General features: G+C 43.3%; 1 protein-coding gene across 4 annotated transcripts; it reads left to right on the forward strand.

Annotated features, from left to right (window-relative positions):
- The first annotated feature begins 260 nt into the window (after positions 1-260).
- Positions 261-14,101, forward strand: LOC141500438 (uncharacterized). 4 transcript variants are annotated; one of them, XM_074203601.1, is made up of 8 exons: positions 261-382; positions 1,960-2,384; positions 7,745-7,907; positions 8,825-8,968; positions 9,199-9,321; positions 9,930-10,124; positions 11,190-11,315; positions 12,380-14,101. In XM_074203601.1, exons 2-8 carry the CDS (start codon positions 2,212-2,214, stop codon positions 12,563-12,565), a joined length of 1,110 nt encoding a protein of 369 aa, XP_074059702.1. In that variant the 5' UTR covers positions 261-382; positions 1,960-2,211; the 3' UTR covers positions 12,566-14,101. The 4 variants fall into 4 exon arrangements, with proteins under 4 accessions (XP_074059702.1, XP_074059701.1, XP_074059703.1 ...); XM_074203600.1 differs by having other exon boundaries at positions 1,963-2,384; XM_074203602.1 differs by lacking the exon at positions 11,190-11,315 and having other exon boundaries at positions 1,963-2,384.
- Positions 14,102-18,663: the final 4,562 nt, after the last annotated feature.

Raw genomic sequence — 18,663 nt, forward strand, 5'->3', positions numbered from 1 at the left:
TATCCATCTTTGGGAATGTTCCAAGTCATGGCAACATGGTTATCAGAACATACTGTTGCAAGTTTGCAATCTTGGGGACACAGGATGATAGGGACATACTGTTCCTGATGGAAGAAAAAAGAACAACAGTGACCATGGAAAGCTGTGATAACTGTGGAATGTGTTCTCAGTTTTGCCCTGATCACCCAAAAGTTCAAGATATGGAGCTGTGCCATTGGGTGGGTATCTGAAGGAGCGGGTATATAAAGATGCCATCAAGGTGATTACATAAGCATTGGGTGAGAGAACGAAGAAGAGCTAAGAACTTCGGTGGAGGCTGCGGGATCCATCCCCAATCAGATCACCACACGGATCGGCCCCTTGGGCAGGGAGCTTGGCTCAGGTACTTTCTATTAGAAAAGCAACTTCTGGGTTGCTCAGGGGTTACTAGAGTAATACAGAATCTAGGCTGGAGGATCTGAAGAAGTGATGGAAAATGTGTCAATAATGTCCCTAAGAAGAAATGCAATCAAGAAATGGAAAAGTCTTGGGGAGTAAAGAGGATGTTAGAGGTCCATCTCTGAATACCTTCTTCAAGTAAAGCTTGATGGCATGCCATTTGTCCTTCGTTCTTGAAGAGGACCATGCCATCAGGGAGATGACACCATGCTAAGCATATGAATTGGATTGGGGGGGGGGGGGCTATGCTAAGTCACCAGCCTCCCTTTCTCCTCCAGAGCCATCTGGGTCCAGTGGCCAGATAGGAATCAGGATGACTGGAGATGACTCTGGATGTGAGGTAGTCAGGGTGAAGTGACTTGTCCAGGGTCACACAGCTAGAAAGTGGCAAGTGTCTCAGAGGCCTGATTTGAAATCAGGTCCTCCTGATTCTGGGCTGTTCTCTATCCACTGCACCACCTAGCCCCCCTAAGGAGGCAGGTACCATTGAGAAGTGTTCAACTTCCATTTCTCTGGAAAGGCCCAACTCAGTCAAACCGAGTGGGTTTGGAAATGGGTAGTCAGTACCAAAGTCTCTTCAAAGTTCGGGGTGGGGGCTCCAATCCAAGAGAAATGTGACACCCACTCCACCAGAAGTAACCTGGGTCCTTTAGAGATTGAGAGATGGGGAAACTGAGATCCAAAAACCGGTGTCAGAGCAGATGGGCCTCTCTTTACTTACCCTGCATTAGTGAGACTTAAGTATAGAACCTAACAAGTAAGTGGTAGGATCTCGGAGCTAATCTACCACTGAGCCTTTCACTTTTTGGTAACAAGTTCTCTGACACCTGGTCCCAGCTGAACAAGGTCAGAAGTCAAGGACAGAACCTTCAGAAGGGTCTAGAGGGAATTTTGAAGATGAAATCTTTACAGAGAAACCCACAAAGGAGTGACGTGATTTTCTTGAAATTTGGTTCACTGTCCTCCTCCTCCCAACTCCACTCTCCAGAATGACTTGGAAGAATAACAGAATTTCAGAAGTTTTAGAAGGGGCCTCAGGGTATCACCTAGTCCAGTTGCCCCATTTTACCAATGAGGAAACTGAGTCAGAGAGGAAGTGAATAACTCAAGGTCACTCAACTAGTTAGTGGGAGAACTATATCATGTTGTCTCTTTCTTGGAGCGGTCAGGAAATCTGTTCTTAGAAAGGCAAGTCCTTAATAAACTTCCACTGAAGGAGCAACTCACAGTTGACTCCAAACTTGCCCCCAGGCCAAGATACTTAAGAGCAAAAATTTTTCCTGTGGTTCAGGAGATATTTTGGTGGAGAAAGTGTGAGGATTGATAGAGCAGTGATGGTGAGGGGCGGGGGCGGGGTAGAAAGATCATCTTCATGCCTGAGACATTTCAAGGGACTCTCCTTGGGAAGAGGAGCTTGGGGGAGGGGCATAGCCTTAAGGACCAGGTGAAGGCCTGGATGTGACGGGGCACTTCCTCATTTGACACAGGCTCATTCTCTCCCTCCCTCCCTCCCTGTCTCAGCAGGGAACAGATGCCATTTCCTCTCTGAAACTGGTCACCACCACTGAGATAGGAACATCCTCATTCGGCTCCCCGATAGAAGGGTGAGAGAAAAGAACAGGCTCCTAGCTTTACGAGACTGGAAGTGAAGGAAAAGGAGACCAAAGCTCGCCTTGCCCCATAGTCTTAGCATTTTGTGCAGAGTGCTAAACTTACCTGCCACCTCACCAGCACCTGGAACTTTCAGAGTCTTCCCTGTTCCTGTGGAGAAGTATGAGTAGTTCATCCACTGGCCTACCTGTCCCTCAGCTGGACAGCTCAAGATTCTGGACAGATCATGAAAGAAGGTTTCCAGATGGGGGGAACCAGCAGACCCCAAACCTGGTGATTGCCCCCGTGGCCCAGAAGAGCCCACCTCTGCCTCTGAACTCTTATCCTTTCTCCAGGTGGGTAGGGTAGAGCTGGGAGGAAGGGAGAATGGAAGGGAGCAGGGCTGGGAGTCTAAAAACAGACAAAAGTGATGAACCTGCATTAGCTCTTGCTTCATATATCAGGGAGGGAAGGGGACACTAGCCATCAGGCTCTAGCCATGCCCAACTTTGGCTCTTTATCTCCTGCTATCTCCCGTTTCAGGATATTCCACAAATTCATTGTGGCTGTTCTGCCTTACAGAGGTGCTCACACTCACCCTGTCTCAAATCCTTCTGGACACAGGTCCTCACTCAGGTTTCCTGCATTTGCCTTTCAGACCTAGTCCTCATGGCCCTGGGGTCCTCTTCCCCACTGGGCTGAGCTCTCAAAGCAGCAGACTCTGGTCTAACCTGAAGACCCAAAGGACTACTCACTACCCTCTTACTTGGACCCTGGCACTCCCTAGGGCTTGTACCATCACTAGCCTTGGTACACTGTTCTCCTTTTGGGCCAGTCACTACTCTTGGCTGGTCTCAGCAGAGCCTGAATGGGTTTGTTGACTACCCATCTCTGGGGTAACTTTTGAGGACAGAGGACTCATCTCACAGCCTATCTGCTTTCCCGAGTCCCTGAGGGGGTTGCTCTGGGGACTTAGGAAAAGGGTGATCCAGAGCCTGCCAAACCCATGCCCTCTTGAGCACCAGTTAATAATAAAGAGAGATTGGGGGAAGACCCAAAGGCCCAGGCAAACATCAAGAGCCAAGGCTCTGAGGAGGCCCATCAACAACCCTGCCTAGTTACACTAGTCCTCTAGATGCCAGGAGAGATAGAGAAAGCCCTGCTCATTCAAGGCTGAGGAAGGTCAGATCTGCTCTCTCAACATGGACATTTCACACCCAGGCTAGGCCTCCCTCCATAATATCTTTTACTTCCATCCCCTTCCTGCCACCCGCATCCTATCACTTCTTGCCTAGCTTATTGTAAGAGCCTCCTTAATGGTCTCCCTGCCTTCAGCCTCTCCATCCTTCCTGAGACTTGATTACCTCCCTTACTCTCTTATTTAAAATCTTGCAGTGGTTCCATATCAGGTAGCTTGGCACTGAAGGCCTTTTACAGTCTGGTGCATTTCACATCTTTGATGTCCCAGCCAAACCACACAAATAGCTGCCTCCCTTCCCATCTTAGCCTGCAATCAGTCTCCTTTGTCTTCAGTCACAAAACTGGTCAGGCCTGGAATACCCTCCATGTTCCTCTCCACCTGTTGACAAAAATCCTCATTTCTTCCCTTGGTGGGCTTCAACTGCCCCAACTCAAGGGCAGTGTCATCCAAGAGAGTTTCTGCAGACCCCCCCCAACTCTTTCCTCTCATTACTTTTCCCTAGAGTACCTGATCTGACCTGTGTGTGTGCAGGCTGGTGTGTTTGCCCATCTTTGCATTTCTGGGTGCCTTGCTTGGTAGATATGCGACACAGTCTATTGACTTGATGAGAATTAAATTGAAGTGGTGATTGAACACTCAAAAAACTACCACAGTCCTTGCCCTCAGGAAGACATGGGCAACAAGAAAAGAAAACATAAGGTGGCCCAAGACCAGAGGCCCTTTTTCTACACCAACCCTCTGGGATATAGAGTACAAGGATTACTCTTCCATTCAAGAGAAGAGGAGCTCGAGGTTCTCAGACAGTAAGTGCCTTGGTGGGCAAGGGCTTACATTACTCCTTGCTTGGCAGTGAGCAAGTGTCTTCCTCTCTCTAGGCCTCAATCTCATCTTCTGTAAGACTCTAATATTACTCCAATAAACCATCTCACAGAATGGTTTTGAGGAAAATACAGAAGACAACCTGGCAGTCTTTTTCTGGGGATGGCACACTCTCATGGCACATTCCATGGTTGGCATCAACTCTGCCAGGTTCCTCTTTCATTACTACATCTTTCCTCCACTCTCAAGTGACCTCTCCATGCCTCATGTAACTCCACAGAAGCTCTTCTTTCCTCTCTAGTGGTTTGAGGGAGCCCTTAGATCCAACCCATTGGGAATCTGGGATAAGTCAGACAATCTTACTGAAGAAAAATTGCCAATCTTTTCTTCCTTTGAGGCTTATCAAGAGCTGACTGCTCTGAGGGAGAGTGGGGGTGGAGGCACATATGCTGAAAGTACTAACTTTGGTTAGGGGAGGCCTCAGGAAATGCATATTTATAGAAGATGCCCTTGGTTGACCAGAAACTAGTTTTCATTCCCTTACCTTATTTACCTGTAGCTGAATGTTTCACTTGAATGAAATCAAAAGTATTATTTTACATCTCAGATTTCAGACTTACCATGAATACAAACCACTGCTGCTTCCTCCTTGCCCTCTTCACTCACTTATTCATTCATTCGTTCATTCATCAAGCATGTATTAAGCAGCTATTGTGTGCTGGTTTGCAGGGATAAAGAGCCAAGAATGAAAACAAACTGTCCTCAGGGACTTTCCATTCCACTGGTGGGGGGGGGGGGGATGAGAGGAGAATAATCTCTGAAAATGGCCACTGGCTCCCTTCTCCCCTTGGGCCTTACCCCAACATCCCTGTCTGCAATCATACAGCTTGTCCCCTTCTATATTGGAAACTAACCTCATCATAGCAGCACCTGCCCCTCCCAGATCTTCTTAGGCTCAGCCATTTCTTCAGGTCTTTATTGAATGCCTCACTTCCCCTCCATTTGGACCCCTCTCCCACCTCCTCTGCGCTTCCTGGCTTCCCTGGCTTTCTTCAAGTCCCAGTTAACAGCCCCCCCCCCCCCCCACTAGAGAGAGTCTCTTCCCATTCTTCTCCAGTCTCCCTTCTGGTGCTTATCCTCAACCTACCCTTAGGATCTGAACTCCTCGAGAACAGGGGCCGTCTTTTCCCTTTTCTTATCTTCAGTACTAAACACAATGTCTGGCACATAGTAGGTATCCAAGAAATGCCTCTTGGCCACATGATTGCCTAGCTCTGTGGGCCCTGTCCAAAAGGGACTTCCAGGCTAGATGGTCAGACCAGAACCTCACCCCATTAAAACAACAAGGAACAGGTGATATCACAAGGCTGTATGTAATGTCTGCTAAATGACTAACCCTTATATTTCTTTTCTAAAATTAATTTAATATCTTATTTTCCCCCAATTACATGTAAAAAGTTTTCAACATTCATTTTAAAAACTGAATTCCAAATTCTCTCTCCCTCCTCACCCTCCTCATTGAGAAGGCTAGCAATTTGATATAATTGATGTGTAATCATGCAAAACATATTTCCATATTAGTCATGTAAAAGAAAACATATATCAAAATAAAAACACAAGAAAAATAATGTAAAACAATCTGTATTTAATCTGTAACTCAGATTCCATCCATTCTTTCTCTGGGAATGGCTAGCATTTTTCATCATAAGTCCTTCAGAGTTATCTCGGATCATTGTATTGCTGAGAATACCTAAGTCACTCACATGATAGTGATCATCTTACAATATTGCTATTAATGTGTACATGTTCTCCTAAATTTACTCATTTCACTTTGTCTCAGTTCTAGATTTTTCTGAGAGTATCTGGCTCATTGTTTCTTTTTTTCTTTTTTTGGTTTTTGCAAGGCAGTGGGGTTAAGTGACTTGCCTAAGGCCACACAGCTAGGTAATTATTAAGTGTTTGGATTTATACCCAGGTACTCCTGACTCCAGGGCTGGTGCTTTATCCACTGCGCCACCTAGCCTCCCCCATTTGACCTATTTTTAAGGTGTTATTTTCTTCAGTATTTCTGTGTCTCCTTTACTAAACTGTTGACTCTTTTTTATGTTTTCCTTGCATCACTTTCATTTCTTTTCCCAATTTTTCCTGTCCCTCTCTTAATGGATTTTTAAATTTCTTTTTGTACTCTTCTATGACCTGAGGCCAATTCAGTGGCTTTTCCTCTTTGGGTCCCAGGATCCTTTTCCAACTCTGTGCCTTTCATCAGTCTTATCCCACCCCAAATCCTAAGCATGGTTATTCTCAAAGAGGTACCCAGCCTGTCTTGAAGAAGCATGCCTTCCCAAGAAGGTAAAGTCAAGGTCTGACCTTCCTGAGAACAAACTCCTCCAGATAAGGTCCCAAGATGCACTATTTCAAAAGCTTGAATAAACAGAAAGTCAAAAACTAGAGGTTTGGTGTGACTGCTCATCTACACTGAAATGGAGGTCTATTCTAAAATGACATGCCAACCCCTCTTTCTACCACCTCTCCACACCCCCCAGCTCTTTTACTAGCCTTGGCATCCCTGGCCAGCCTCAGCCATTCTCAGCAGTGAGGTTCTTGACATTTTTAATGATGTATGAGCATCCTCACTTATGTGCCCTTGCTTTCCCCTTTTGTACATCTCACCCTAAATTTTAAGTTGGTCAGTATGTCCTTTTAAGACAACTTCCCTTCTTCCTCCATCAAAATTATTTCCCTTTGTGTCTTTTGAACTTTTTCCTTGGGAAAGCCAAGTTCCCCCAGGTGAACTTCCCCTGAAAAATATCAACCTAGACATCTACCAGTTCCCAAATCTTCCTTTCTTTTCTGAAACCCTCAGTTTCTATGAGTAGCACTGATGAAAATTGTATCCATTTCTTAGAAGGTCTTCAGTTTCTTGTCCAGTACTTCAGTCTTTAGCAATGCTTTCTGAATTCGTGGATTCATAGCTCAAAAGCTGAAAAGGCTCTTAGAAGCAGATGAAGAAATTGAGGGACATTAAAGGACTTGTCCAAAGCCACATAGAGTAAGATTTGAACACAGACCCTCTAATTCCACTGTTCTTTTCATTGTACTTCATGCCTACATCAATCATCTGCTTGGACAAGTTCTGAGAAGTGCCCTGTCATGTCCTGAGTTTATAACCTAGAAAGATAGCAGACCTTCCTAATGACCACAGCAAGTCAACAAATAGCACCCCCCACCCCGCCCCAAGCCTGAGAATTAAGATCATAGAATCTGGAGCTGGAAAATTCCTTACAGATTTTCCTGTTCAAACCCTATTTTACAGATGAGAATACTGAGACCCACAGAGGCAGGACTGCCCAAGGTCACACAACTAGGAGGGAGCAAAACTAGGATTCAAAGCCATGACACTGAATTCAAAATTTTTTCACTATTCCATGTTGACGTTTTTGTTGGTTGTGTGTGTATGTATTTGCATGTGTGTGCACGTGTGTGTAAGTAGGTTAAAATTGACCAAGATCCTTTGCTTGAAAATAGCTACCCTATCACCAAATGGAGACTTATTTGTCCATCAAGAAAGCTCATATACTGAGTGTGGCTTACCGACATACTTTTATTCTGTTCTACACCATCTAGCTCATCAAACCCTAATTCTGAGGTGTTTCCCCCACTGGTTCCCACCCTCCCACCTCTCTTTTTCCATTCTAGGGAGAATAAACTCCATGCTGGCTGCCCGGAGCCCAGAGGTTCAGAGAAGAATGACTCAGAGGAAGGCTTCAACTCCAGCTCAGAGAACTTGGCAGCCTCATTCCATGAGGAGAAGATACCTTTGCTGAAGACAACTACAGAGCTCAGGAAGCTTAACAAAGAGGTAAGGCCTTCCAAAGGCCTCCATGACACTGGGGGAATGAGGGGAAGAAAAAAGAAGGGAAGGCAAGGGAAGACAAGGGAAGAGAAGAGGAAGAGGAGAGGGGAGGGGAGGGAGGAGAGAAAAAGACTCCAGGCCTGGCACTCTATTCACTGCATTACCCAACTGTCTCTATCATGCAGTTTCTTGACAAGAATCCTGGAAATGGGCATAAAGGCAAAGTTGGACTTCATACATATATTTTAAGGACAGGGCTTTAACTGCTGCTTCCTTTTACCCTCCCCCCAAATAAAGCCTTGTGACTCTAATGTGAACCCTGAGGGAAACAAAAACAAAAATCAAAGTTCAGTCTCAGGTGGACATTGTTGAAGACATCCAAAGAAGGAAGGAGTCATCCCAGCCCACTCTTGGATGTTGCTATGAGATTTTTCCTGATTGGGTGGTAGATATGGATTGAGTGAAGCTCAAGGGAGGAAAGGTTATTGAGTGATGATGATAAGGGGAGAATCTGGGAGCAAGGAGGGCAATGAGTGAAAGAGAAGCTAGTGCCAGAAATAGGGGAGGGGGCAGGGAGGTTGGGTCATCTGGAGGGAACCCAAAGATAGAATAAAGGGGAAAGAAGTTTGTTGCCAGTGGAGAACATAATCGAAGCAGTGGGTAGCCTCAGAATGGGACACTGGTGGGGGAAGGGGCAGGGTTGGAAGAAGTGGAATGAGGGAGTTAACAGTGAGGGGTAGTTTGAATACTGACCACCAGGGGTTCTGAATCACAGATATTATTACCCTCAGTGTCTCTACTGTGTGAGCGTGGACCCTGGAGGGTTCTGTTGTATTTTTGTGAACTGAGAGATTCTGTGAGGGATTGTTCTGGCCCAGAGGCCCATCCCCCTCCCCACCATCACTTGGCTTTTTCCATTCCAGCTGATGAAGCTGAATCAGGAGTGGGAGCACATCTACCACACGGCCACCATGCAAATGCACCAGAAGATGAGTTCCCTGCAGATGCAGGTGGTCAGCCTCAAGCAGCGGGCAGAGTGCTTGACCATCAAGCTTGACCATGAGCAGGTAAGAGCCTAAGGGAGCCCTGGGCACGTGGCTCTGTGGTGTGGCATTTCCCAAAGGCAGAGCTGGGTATTACAGGGGTTATTGGGAGGTGGGCTCTGGAGCAGGAGGACCCAAAAGAAGCAATAGCTATTAAGCCAGCTTCTTAAGGGCACCAAGACAGGTAAGTGATCCCAGGCAAATCTTGGGGCCTCAGTTTCCTTACCTCCAGTCTCTTTGGGGTCTTTCTTCAGAACAAGAAGGAGTACTATGAGCAAGCCCTTCTCCAGGAGCTTAGAAAGAACCAGCACCTGCAGGAATATGTGAAATACCTCGAGAACAAAATGTACCAGAATACTGAGAAAAGGACCTTACTGGTGAGTGATCGACCTGCTTGGTCATTGTCAATGAGCAAGGGTGACAAGTTGGGAAGACAGTCAAAAGGGCTAAGAGGTCTTTTTGGAAATAGCAGGGACTTGGCTGGAGCACCCAACAGGCAGCTCAGTACTCCTAGAGTCTCTTCAATGTTTCAAGGTTTGCAGAGCACCTTACATAGGCTGGCTCATCTGATCATCTGTTATTATCCCCCCCACATTTTATAGGTAAGGAAACTGAGGCTCCATGATTTACCTGGGATCACTCAGCTAGGAAGTTGTCCAAGGTGGGATTGATCCCCATGTCTTCCTAACTCCACTCTGGAATTCTGCCTCAAATTGCAGAGTTGGAAGTGGAGATCAGTAGAGTATTTGTATGAAGGGCTTCTGTTCATGTGAGCCCTGGGGTATCCTTCCCTGCCTTGATTACTTCTACTGGTGGAAAGTGGGCAGCTCATTCCCCACAGCATAGCATCTTTCAATGGGAGAAAATGGGCCTCTTTTTTTGGTGGTATAGGTAGAGTCCCAGGGGATTGGGTACAGGAATTGATCATTTCCTGGTTATTGCACAGTCATTGGAGGCTGAGCTGAAATCCCTCTTGCTTTCTTAGAATTTCTTAGAAGGTTATGGCACTCCTCCAGTCCTGCTGACCAGGAAGAACTTAAAGGACAGTGCCCAATTGAGGTACAAGCTGGGTAGTGCTAAAGGACCAATGCCTGTGGGCTGCCAGCACCAGCTGGATACCCCCATTGTGGACAAAGAGATGACTGACCTGATTGATCAGCTCGAGTCCTTGAACTTACAGGTACTGTGATCTGAGGAGTTCCCTCCTGAAGAGGGAACCCCTGTCCATTTGGGAGCCTGCCAGAACTAGGGCAACCTGGGAAATGCTTGAGTGTCACACTTCCTCTTGGGACAAACTTGCCTTTCCCACAGACTCTGGGGCCTCAGTTTCTTAGGGGAGGCTTAGCCTGCAGTGAAGCAGGGCATCTTTGCAATGGGAGGCCTAGGACCAGCTGGAGAAACCAACCAACCTATTCTTGCAGATGCACCATTGGCTGCCTCATCTCCTCTTCCTTCCCAAGGTTTTCATTTGCTGCTGAATAGCAAGATGACTTTTCTTTTCTTTTTCTTCTAAATTGTAATGAAGCTCTTTACTCCCCCCACCATTCCTGTCAGCCCACTGAAACTTTCAAAGCAGGTGGCATTCCGAAGAAGACCAGTGCCAACTGCCTGCTGACACACTCAGGCCATTTCCCCTAGGCTTTTGAACTAAAGTTCAGGGCTATCCTTCTCTCCATTGGGCCACCATGTGGCAAGCTTTTGCACACTAGAGAGCTGGGATTTTCTCTGAGAGGTGATGGAGCCATTAGAAGTTTCTGAGCAAGCGAATAAGGAGCCCTGCCTGCTGCAGGTTACTCTGGAAGCTATTTTGTGTGCAGTCTATAAAGTCTTTTAGGGGGCCATTGCCCTAGTTCCAGTCCAAGAAATCAGGACCTGGTATAGAGTGGAGAGGAGGGATTGGATTCGAAAGACATTGCATGGGTAGAATCAATAGGCCCAAGCACCTGATTAGATTATGGGGGAGTGGCTGGGGAGGAAGCAGTCACTTCTGCTTGGGTCACCTCCTGGCTAGTTGGAGAGACTGGCAGGGTGTCCAGGTGGAGGTGCCCTACTCCAGCGGTTAGCTACCTTTCCAGGTACTCTGGCAGGCCGAGTTCAATTCCCTTTCACTGTTGTCTTTGGGAACTTCTCTTTCCAGTTGTCCTGGCTGCCAGTCACTGAGCACAGCAGCAAACAGGGGAATGGCAGTCCCTCCTTTTAGGGCCCCCTTTTCCTATGTGACCTCTCTGGGCCCATTTTCCAACAGATGGATATGTATGAAACGGATGCTCTGTCAGAGCCCAAAGATCGGCAACGAATGAAAACAGAAAATGAAAGCTTCCACAAAAAGGAAGAGGAGATGAGGCAGCAAATGGTGTATCTGCAAGAACAGGTTGGTTGGTTTCTCCAGCTGGTCCTAGGCCTCCCACTCTGGGGATTCCCTGCTTCACTGACGGCTAAGCCTCCCCCAAGAAATGGAGGCCCCAGAGTCTGTGGGAAAGGCTCCAAGAATTCAGCCTATTAACAAGGAGGGGCCCTTGCCCAGAAACCCAGGGCAAGCCTAGCTTGGAGGCCTGTGCATTGAGCAGTCACCAGTCAGTCTGGGCATCCCCACAAGGCTCTGACTCTGGGATTGGCTCGCTGTGAGACTTGAGCACATCCTACCACCTCCCTTTCCTTCAGCTGTAAAAAGTCAATCAAGAAAAGCATCCATTTGTTCTCAGAGGCCATACACAGAATCCACTTGGATTGAGTCCAGGAAGACTTGGGAACCATAAGCCACAAGTCATATACATGTTCCTATTGCCCTTGGTCAGTTCCTAGCATTGGCACCTCTTAAGGACCATTTGCTGCACTGAATCTAATTCAAATGAGAGTGAATGAGGAGGGGGTAAGAATCACTTTCCTCTCTACCTAGGTGCTGAATGGGAGAGAGACACAGAGGGACAGTGAGGGAGAGAGAGACAATGAGGGAGAGGGAGAGAGAGAGAGAGAGAGAGAGAGAGAATAAGCGAGAATAAGGGATAGAGTGTGTGTGTGTGTGTGTGGCGGGGGGAGACTGACAGAAACAGAGAGAGACATGGAGACAGAGAGACAGAGAGTGAGAGAGAGGCAGAGAGAGACAGAAAGACAAAGAGACAGAGACAGAGACACAGAGAGAGACAGAGATAGACACACAAAGAGAGAGACAAAAAGACAAAGAGAAAGAGGGAGAGAGAGAGAGAGAGAATGAGTCAGGTGCCCTGATTGAAAATGCAAATACAATGTCATAGAAGAGGCTTTATGGCAGGGGATTCATGGTGGAAAATCAGATAATAGCTGCTTGTGTGACTTTAGGCAAGTACCTTCCTGTCTCTGGGCCTTAGTTTCCTTGCCTGTGATTTCTAGGGTCTCAGGCATGCCTCTCCTTCTAGCCGACCTCCATCCCCTTCATTTACTTCTTTCTTCCCTCTGTAGATCAAGAATTTAGAAGATGACTTCCGGAAGGAGCACTTTGACAAGCAAGTCTTCCCCCGGCACCTGAACAAGTCTCAGAGCATAAGCCCCATCCCAGAGGCCTTCGGGTGCCACACCAAGGAGAAGCTTTCTGCCTTCTCCATAACCACTTTGAATAGGCCTCGGCCAGGTGGCTGCAGCAAGTAATAAAACAGCCTAAGAAACAGGCACCCAAGAGAGGCAGGTCCTCCAGGAGGCTACCCTATCTTCCCAACCACTGTTCCTAAAGCAAAGACAAGCCTTTTATACCTTGAGCACCATTCCCTTGCCCATCTTTGACTTTGTCTTTTAAGCTCTCACACTCCCTGCTGACTCTGACCTCGTTTGGGCCCTCTGTGGTCACATTGGACTATGGTCAAGATTGGCTGAAGTGGGGCAGGCTATAAAGGCAAAGCCACTGACCAAACCTGAGTCTTTTGGTTCAAACCCAGAGTTAGACTTGAACTCACCCTCTCCCCACCCAAAGGCTGAAAATGTTCTTTCTTCTAGTTTTAGTTCATTAGCATTATAATCTGGCTTAGAAAGTCTGCTGTGGACAGCCTTTGGCTTCCAGGTGGCATGGGGCACCAACTGCAGAAGAGTCAGGAGGCAGAAAAGAAGCCTCAATTAGATATCTGGCCACACCATAGAAAAATAAACCAGCAGAGAATGGAAGACAGAACCTTTTGAATCTAGAGTTTTAGGGAGAATCCATAACTAAGACAAACATAGAGTAGATCACAATAGACAAAATAGATTTTTCTTAATTATATGAAACTTAAGAGCTTTTGCACTAACAAAATCAACATAATATTAAAAAGGGAAACTTTTGATTGGGGGGAAGCTTCATTGCATATATATCGCTATTAAAAGCCTGATAGCTTAGATTTAATATAGAATTGATACAAATATATAAGACCAAGAACCATTCCCCAAAGATTAGTGGTCAAAGAATATGAACAAACTTTTCAGAAGCTAAACATGTAAATTTTCAGTGACTATATAAAAAATGGCTAATTATCACTAATAATAAGAGAAATGCAAATCAAAACAATGCTGCCATTTTATGTCGTATCCAGAAGATTGTCAAATATGAAAAAAAAAAGATGAAAACAGTTAATATTTGAAGGATTATTCTGGGCAGAAAAGCCCCCCCAAAACATCATTAGTAGAGTTGGGAATTGGGTCATTTGCTCAGGAAAACAACTAAAAACTTAGAAAGATATCTAATTGTTTAGATTCTTTGCCAGAGTGATGTTATTTTGCTAGGCATTTACCACAAGGTAAAAACCTGAGGGAAAGGTCCTAAACCCAAATATTGATAGCAACATCTTTTGTGGTAGCAAGAAATCAGAAACAGAGTAGATGACCAGCAGTTGGGGAATGGCTGCATTAGCTGCAGTTTGTCAATGTAACCAATGTCATTTCTCTGTAAGAAACAACTAACATGAATTTGAGAATCACTGACCTTCTTTCTTAAGTTGTCTTCAGTAGAGTCGAGGTTACCAGGTAGCTCATAGAAGTGCAGGTATTCTCATCATTTCTCTTTAGAAGCCCTAATTTTCAGGAGAATTGATCTATAGCCCTTCATCCACACCATGAAAGGGGAAACCATGGTCTTTTTTATTTGCAGCTCTCCTGTTCACCCAACCTTCAAACCCCCCACCAATATTTTTAGCTAATGGCAAATAAATAAAAATTAGAATAGTAATAAAGTTGGCTCTGTGTGTATTTTTCCTTTCAAAAACTAACTGGGTGTGATGAAAAAAAAGGTAAGATTAGGTAGAAACCAGAGCTTTGGATTCAATTCATTCACTTAAGTTTCTGAGCAGGAAGATCTCCCTGGGAGGCTTGAAGTCATCAATTAAGACCTGCCTCAGGTCTCCTCCTCCCATTCCTCAGTCCTTAGCATTTTCGGACTCTTTCTTCCTTCCCTCTATTCCTCTCCCTGCTCCCTTGTTGCTATTCCTCCCCCATCCTCCTCTGGGACCCTGCTCCAAAAGCATCCTCCCTTTCTCATGCATCTTCAATCTCTCCCTTGCCATGGGGTTCCTTTCTGCAGGGTGTTATAGTGGAGAAACCATTGGACTTGATAGCCAGAGAGACAGAGGGTGAAATCCCCACTTTGATACTGATTGGTTATATGTCCATGTATAGAGAAGTAACACAACTACTCTAAGCCTCAGTTTCCTTATCTATAAAATGGTCATGCGTCTCTCATAGGGTAATTGTGAAAATTAAATGAAATAATGAATGTGATGCATTTTACAAACCTTAAAATGTTATAGAAAGTAGCTTTTTTATTATTACATACATGCTTAGGTTTCCCCAATCCTGGGAAAAATGGGTTTCATGGTCCTTCTAACCAGCGGTATGTTAGCGCTAACTTGAACCAGCTCAAGAGAGTCAACAGTAAACTTTTCAGTATGAGCATTTATACCTTGGCTATCAGCAAAGGCTATACAAACCAGGTCTTCATTGAATGTTTTGTTGATTTCTAAACCTAGGGAAATGGTGAAGAAAGGGTTAATATTGCAGATTAAACTGAAAAGTGTGTGGGCACATCTTTTTGGAGAGTCAGTTATTAAACATTTACTAGCACACCCCTGCTTCTAACCCATCCATCCTTTTCCTCTCTTTCACTGCTAAAGGTCTTGGAAAAGTTGCCTCTGACTGACCAGTCTTGGTCCTAGAGAAGAGAACAGATAAAGAAAAAAAGAGGCACAAAAGCAAAGACATTTACAATTTAAGTGAAGTCAGAAAACTTGGAATACAAATGGAAATGAGAGGAGAGCATCTGGGTACAGATGAGCTATAAATTGCATAAGCAAAATTAATCACAAAGACAAAGAACTGACTTAAAAACAAAGGGAATGGGGACAGCTAGGTGGCACAGTGGATAGGACACCGGCCGTGGAGTCAGGAGGATCTGAGTTCAAATCCAGCCTCAGACACTTCATAATTACCTAGCTGTGTGACCTTGGGCAAGTCACTTAACCCCATTGCCTCGCAAAAAAAATAAAAATAAAAAACTTACTTCAAAAACAAAGAGGATGAAATTCAATACAAAATAAGTAAATGGAAGAAAATACAAGTCCAATAATTATAATCTTGAGAACAGATTAAAGAATATAAAATCAAAAACAAAAGAGTGGCAAAGTAAAAGAGGGTATAACAGAACAAAATCAATTTATCAAATAGAAGAAATACATCTAAAAAATAGGCAAATTCAGAATGAAAATAATAAATGAAAAGAACATTTACTATGTGCAACAGTCCTTACCAAGACTTGGAAGTTATAGTTCTTATACCAGTTGATTTTCAAAAAGCAGAAATTGTAATCACATTAGCAAAAAAAAAAATAAACATTTTCAGTGTCAAATGAAATAAACAGGAAAATGACATTATGCTTAAAGATATCATAGACAATAAAATAATATCAGTATTAAACATAGATGCACCAAAAGACAAAGCATCTAAATTTCATAAAGAATAAAAGAAACTAAATTTTAAAGAAGCAAAGATGGTAAAATGATAGCTGTGGGTAGACTTTAATTTTCTTGTCTCAGAACTGAACAAATCTAACAGAAAGCGAACCTTAAAGCAAACTACAGAAGTGAACAAGCTCCTGGAGAAACAAACTAAAAGACTTATGGCATCTTCTGAATTGGAACTTTAAAAAACATAAATATTTATCACAACGACATAGCACCTTTAGAAAAATAGACCATGTTCTAGCCCACAGAAACAATGATAAAAAATATAAAAAGATCACAGTATCATAGATTTAGAGTTAGGAGGATATTAGAGGATAATGAATGAATCTTGCCCTCTTATTTTGCAGGAAATAATAGAAACTAAGGCTGAGAGAGGTTAAATTATTTTTTCCAGGGTCACTATGCTAGTAAAAAAAACCCAAAACCCTGAAGAGGTTCGAATTCAAGTCTTCCTGACTCCAAGGCCAGTAACTAATTCTGTCTCTTCAAAAGTCATATGAGACAGAAACCAAGACTGTTAAACTATGAATTGCTCAGTTGGGAGGGAGATCTAGCCCCCAGGGAAACCACACTCAAAAGGGAAGGATCAGAAAGTGAGTGATAGAGGTTATAAGAAACTGCAAGAGACTATAAGAAAACTATAAGGGAAAAGAAAATTCAATTAAAGACTTTGAGCATAAACAGATCAACCACTAGTAAATATGTCATCCAGATTCAGTTTTTTAAAAAAAATAACAAGAAGTTCAGGTATCTGTCAATAAATACTGAATGAGAAAGGAAAAGGATCCAACACTTGATGAGACCCTGTGGATTTGGAAAAGAGCATGAAATGGCAGCATGCAATTCCAGAATAGTATAAGAGTACAGAAATATTGAAAGCAAATAAAGGCAAATAATTGTAAATATATATATATATATATATATATATATATATATATACCTTACCAATCAAGATGCAATAAAAATAGTAATTGATTCAGAGTCCATAAACAAAACATCCAGAAACAAATGAGGACTCAATAGTGAATCCCAAATAATGACTGAGTCAAAGAACAAAGCATAAAAACAATTAGAATTATGTGAAAGAAAATAATAACGATATCAAAATTTCTGACATTTAGATAAAACAATCCTTGAGGAAAAAAACCCCACAATATCTCCTCAAGCATACATTAACAAAATAGAAAAGGAATTTATGAACTGAATATGCATTTAAAAATTAGAAATCCAATGAACAATCCTAAAATAAGCACAAGAAAGGAGGTATCAAAAATTAGAGAAATAAACAGTCTGAAAACAACCCCCAAAACCCTATAGATAGAACTAAAACTAAAAGTTGGTTATTTGAAAAAGACAAAAAAATTGATAAACCTCAATCGATAAGACTAAAAAGAAGAGGACAGAAATGGAAACCAACAAAATAGCAAACCAACAAAGTGAAGTTAAGACAAAACCAGAACAAATAAAAACTATCAGATCTGCTCTGTGGTTACATATTAACAAAACTGAAAACACAAAGAAAAAGATCAGATAGAGATCATAAGTAACCCAATCTCTGAGAAGGAAACAGAAGTAGCTGCATAGTAACTATCAGAGAGAAAACTTCTTGTTCCACCTGGATTCACAGAAGAATTTTATCAAAGAACAATCAAAAACAACTGCATTTCATTTTGAGGCAGCTAGGTGGTGCAGTGGATAGAGCACTGGCCCTGGAGTCAGGAGTCCCTGAGTTCAAATCCGACCTCAGACACTTCATAATGACCTAGCTGTGTGGCCTTGGGCAAGCCACTTAACCCCACTGCTTTGCCAAAAACAAAAACAAAAAAAAAACAAACAACTGCATTTCCACAAATCCAAGCAGCAATAATAGAAATAGCAAATAACAAAATGAATAAAATATTTGGGGGTCAACTCACCAAGTCACACAAAAGACTAGTATAGATCTGATTACAAAATACTTCTTTTTTTTTAGGTTTTTTAGTTTTTGCAAGGCAATGGGATTAAGTGACTTGCCCAAGGCCACACAGCTAGGTCATTATGAAGTGTCTGAGGTCGAATTTGAACTCAGGTCCTCCTGACTCCAGGGCTGGTGCGCCACCTAGCTGCCCCCTACAAAATACTTCTTAAAGAAATCAAGAACAATTTAAATCACTGGAGGAATATTCTGTGCTCATGAGGAGTATAGGATAAAATAATAAAAATGACATTATTACCAAATGTTATACCAATCAAATCATTACCTAAATATCATAGCACTTGATAAAACAACAACTTTTATTTGGAAAAACAAAAAATACGAAATATCACGAGAAATGTATGGACAAAGGAGAAATATCAAGGTCAAACTATGTAAAAACTATGCATAAAGCAGCAGGCATCAAAACCACCTGGCAATGGTTAAAGAACAGAGAGGTAGATCAATGGAACAAACTAGAGAAGAGTGAATGAGAAACAATGGAACTTAATTATCCAGTGTTTGATAAACAGAAAAACATAAATTACCTAGGAAAAACTCCCTATTGGATAAAAAAAAAACTGATTGGAAAACTGGAAAGCAGTCTGGCAGAAATGAAATTCAGACTAATCCCTTACACTATGTTCCACAATAAATAAATCAATTAAAGTTTGTATGTGATGCTACTATAAAAAATATTAGAAGAGAAGCAGACCATAGACCTCCCCCAACTATGAGCAGGAGATGAGTTCTTAACTGAATAAGAGGTAGAGACAATCACAAAAGATGGAGTAGATGACTTTGAGTACATGAAC

The sequence above is a fragment of the Macrotis lagotis genome, chromosome X (assembly GCF_037893015.1).
Source record: "Macrotis lagotis isolate mMagLag1 chromosome X, bilby.v1.9.chrom.fasta, whole genome shotgun sequence".
NCBI classification, from domain to species: Eukaryota; Metazoa; Chordata; class Mammalia; order Peramelemorphia; family Peramelidae; genus Macrotis; species Macrotis lagotis.

What these genes read in the sequence shown, in the direction of transcription:
- LOC141500438 (XM_074203601.1), top strand. Translation starts at nt 2,212, where the DNA reads ATGAGTAGTTCATCCACTGGCCTACCTGTCCCTCAGCTGGACAGCTCA. An exon ending in TCAGGAAGCTTAACAAAGAG is followed by an intron (nt 7,908 to 8,824) that starts GTAAGGCCTTCC and finishes TTTCCATTCCAG; the next exon opens with CTGATGAAGCTGAATCAGGA. An exon ending in TCGAGTCCTTGAACTTACAG is followed by an intron (nt 10,125 to 11,189) that starts GTACTGTGATCT and finishes ATTTTCCAACAG; the next exon opens with ATGGATATGTATGAAACGGA.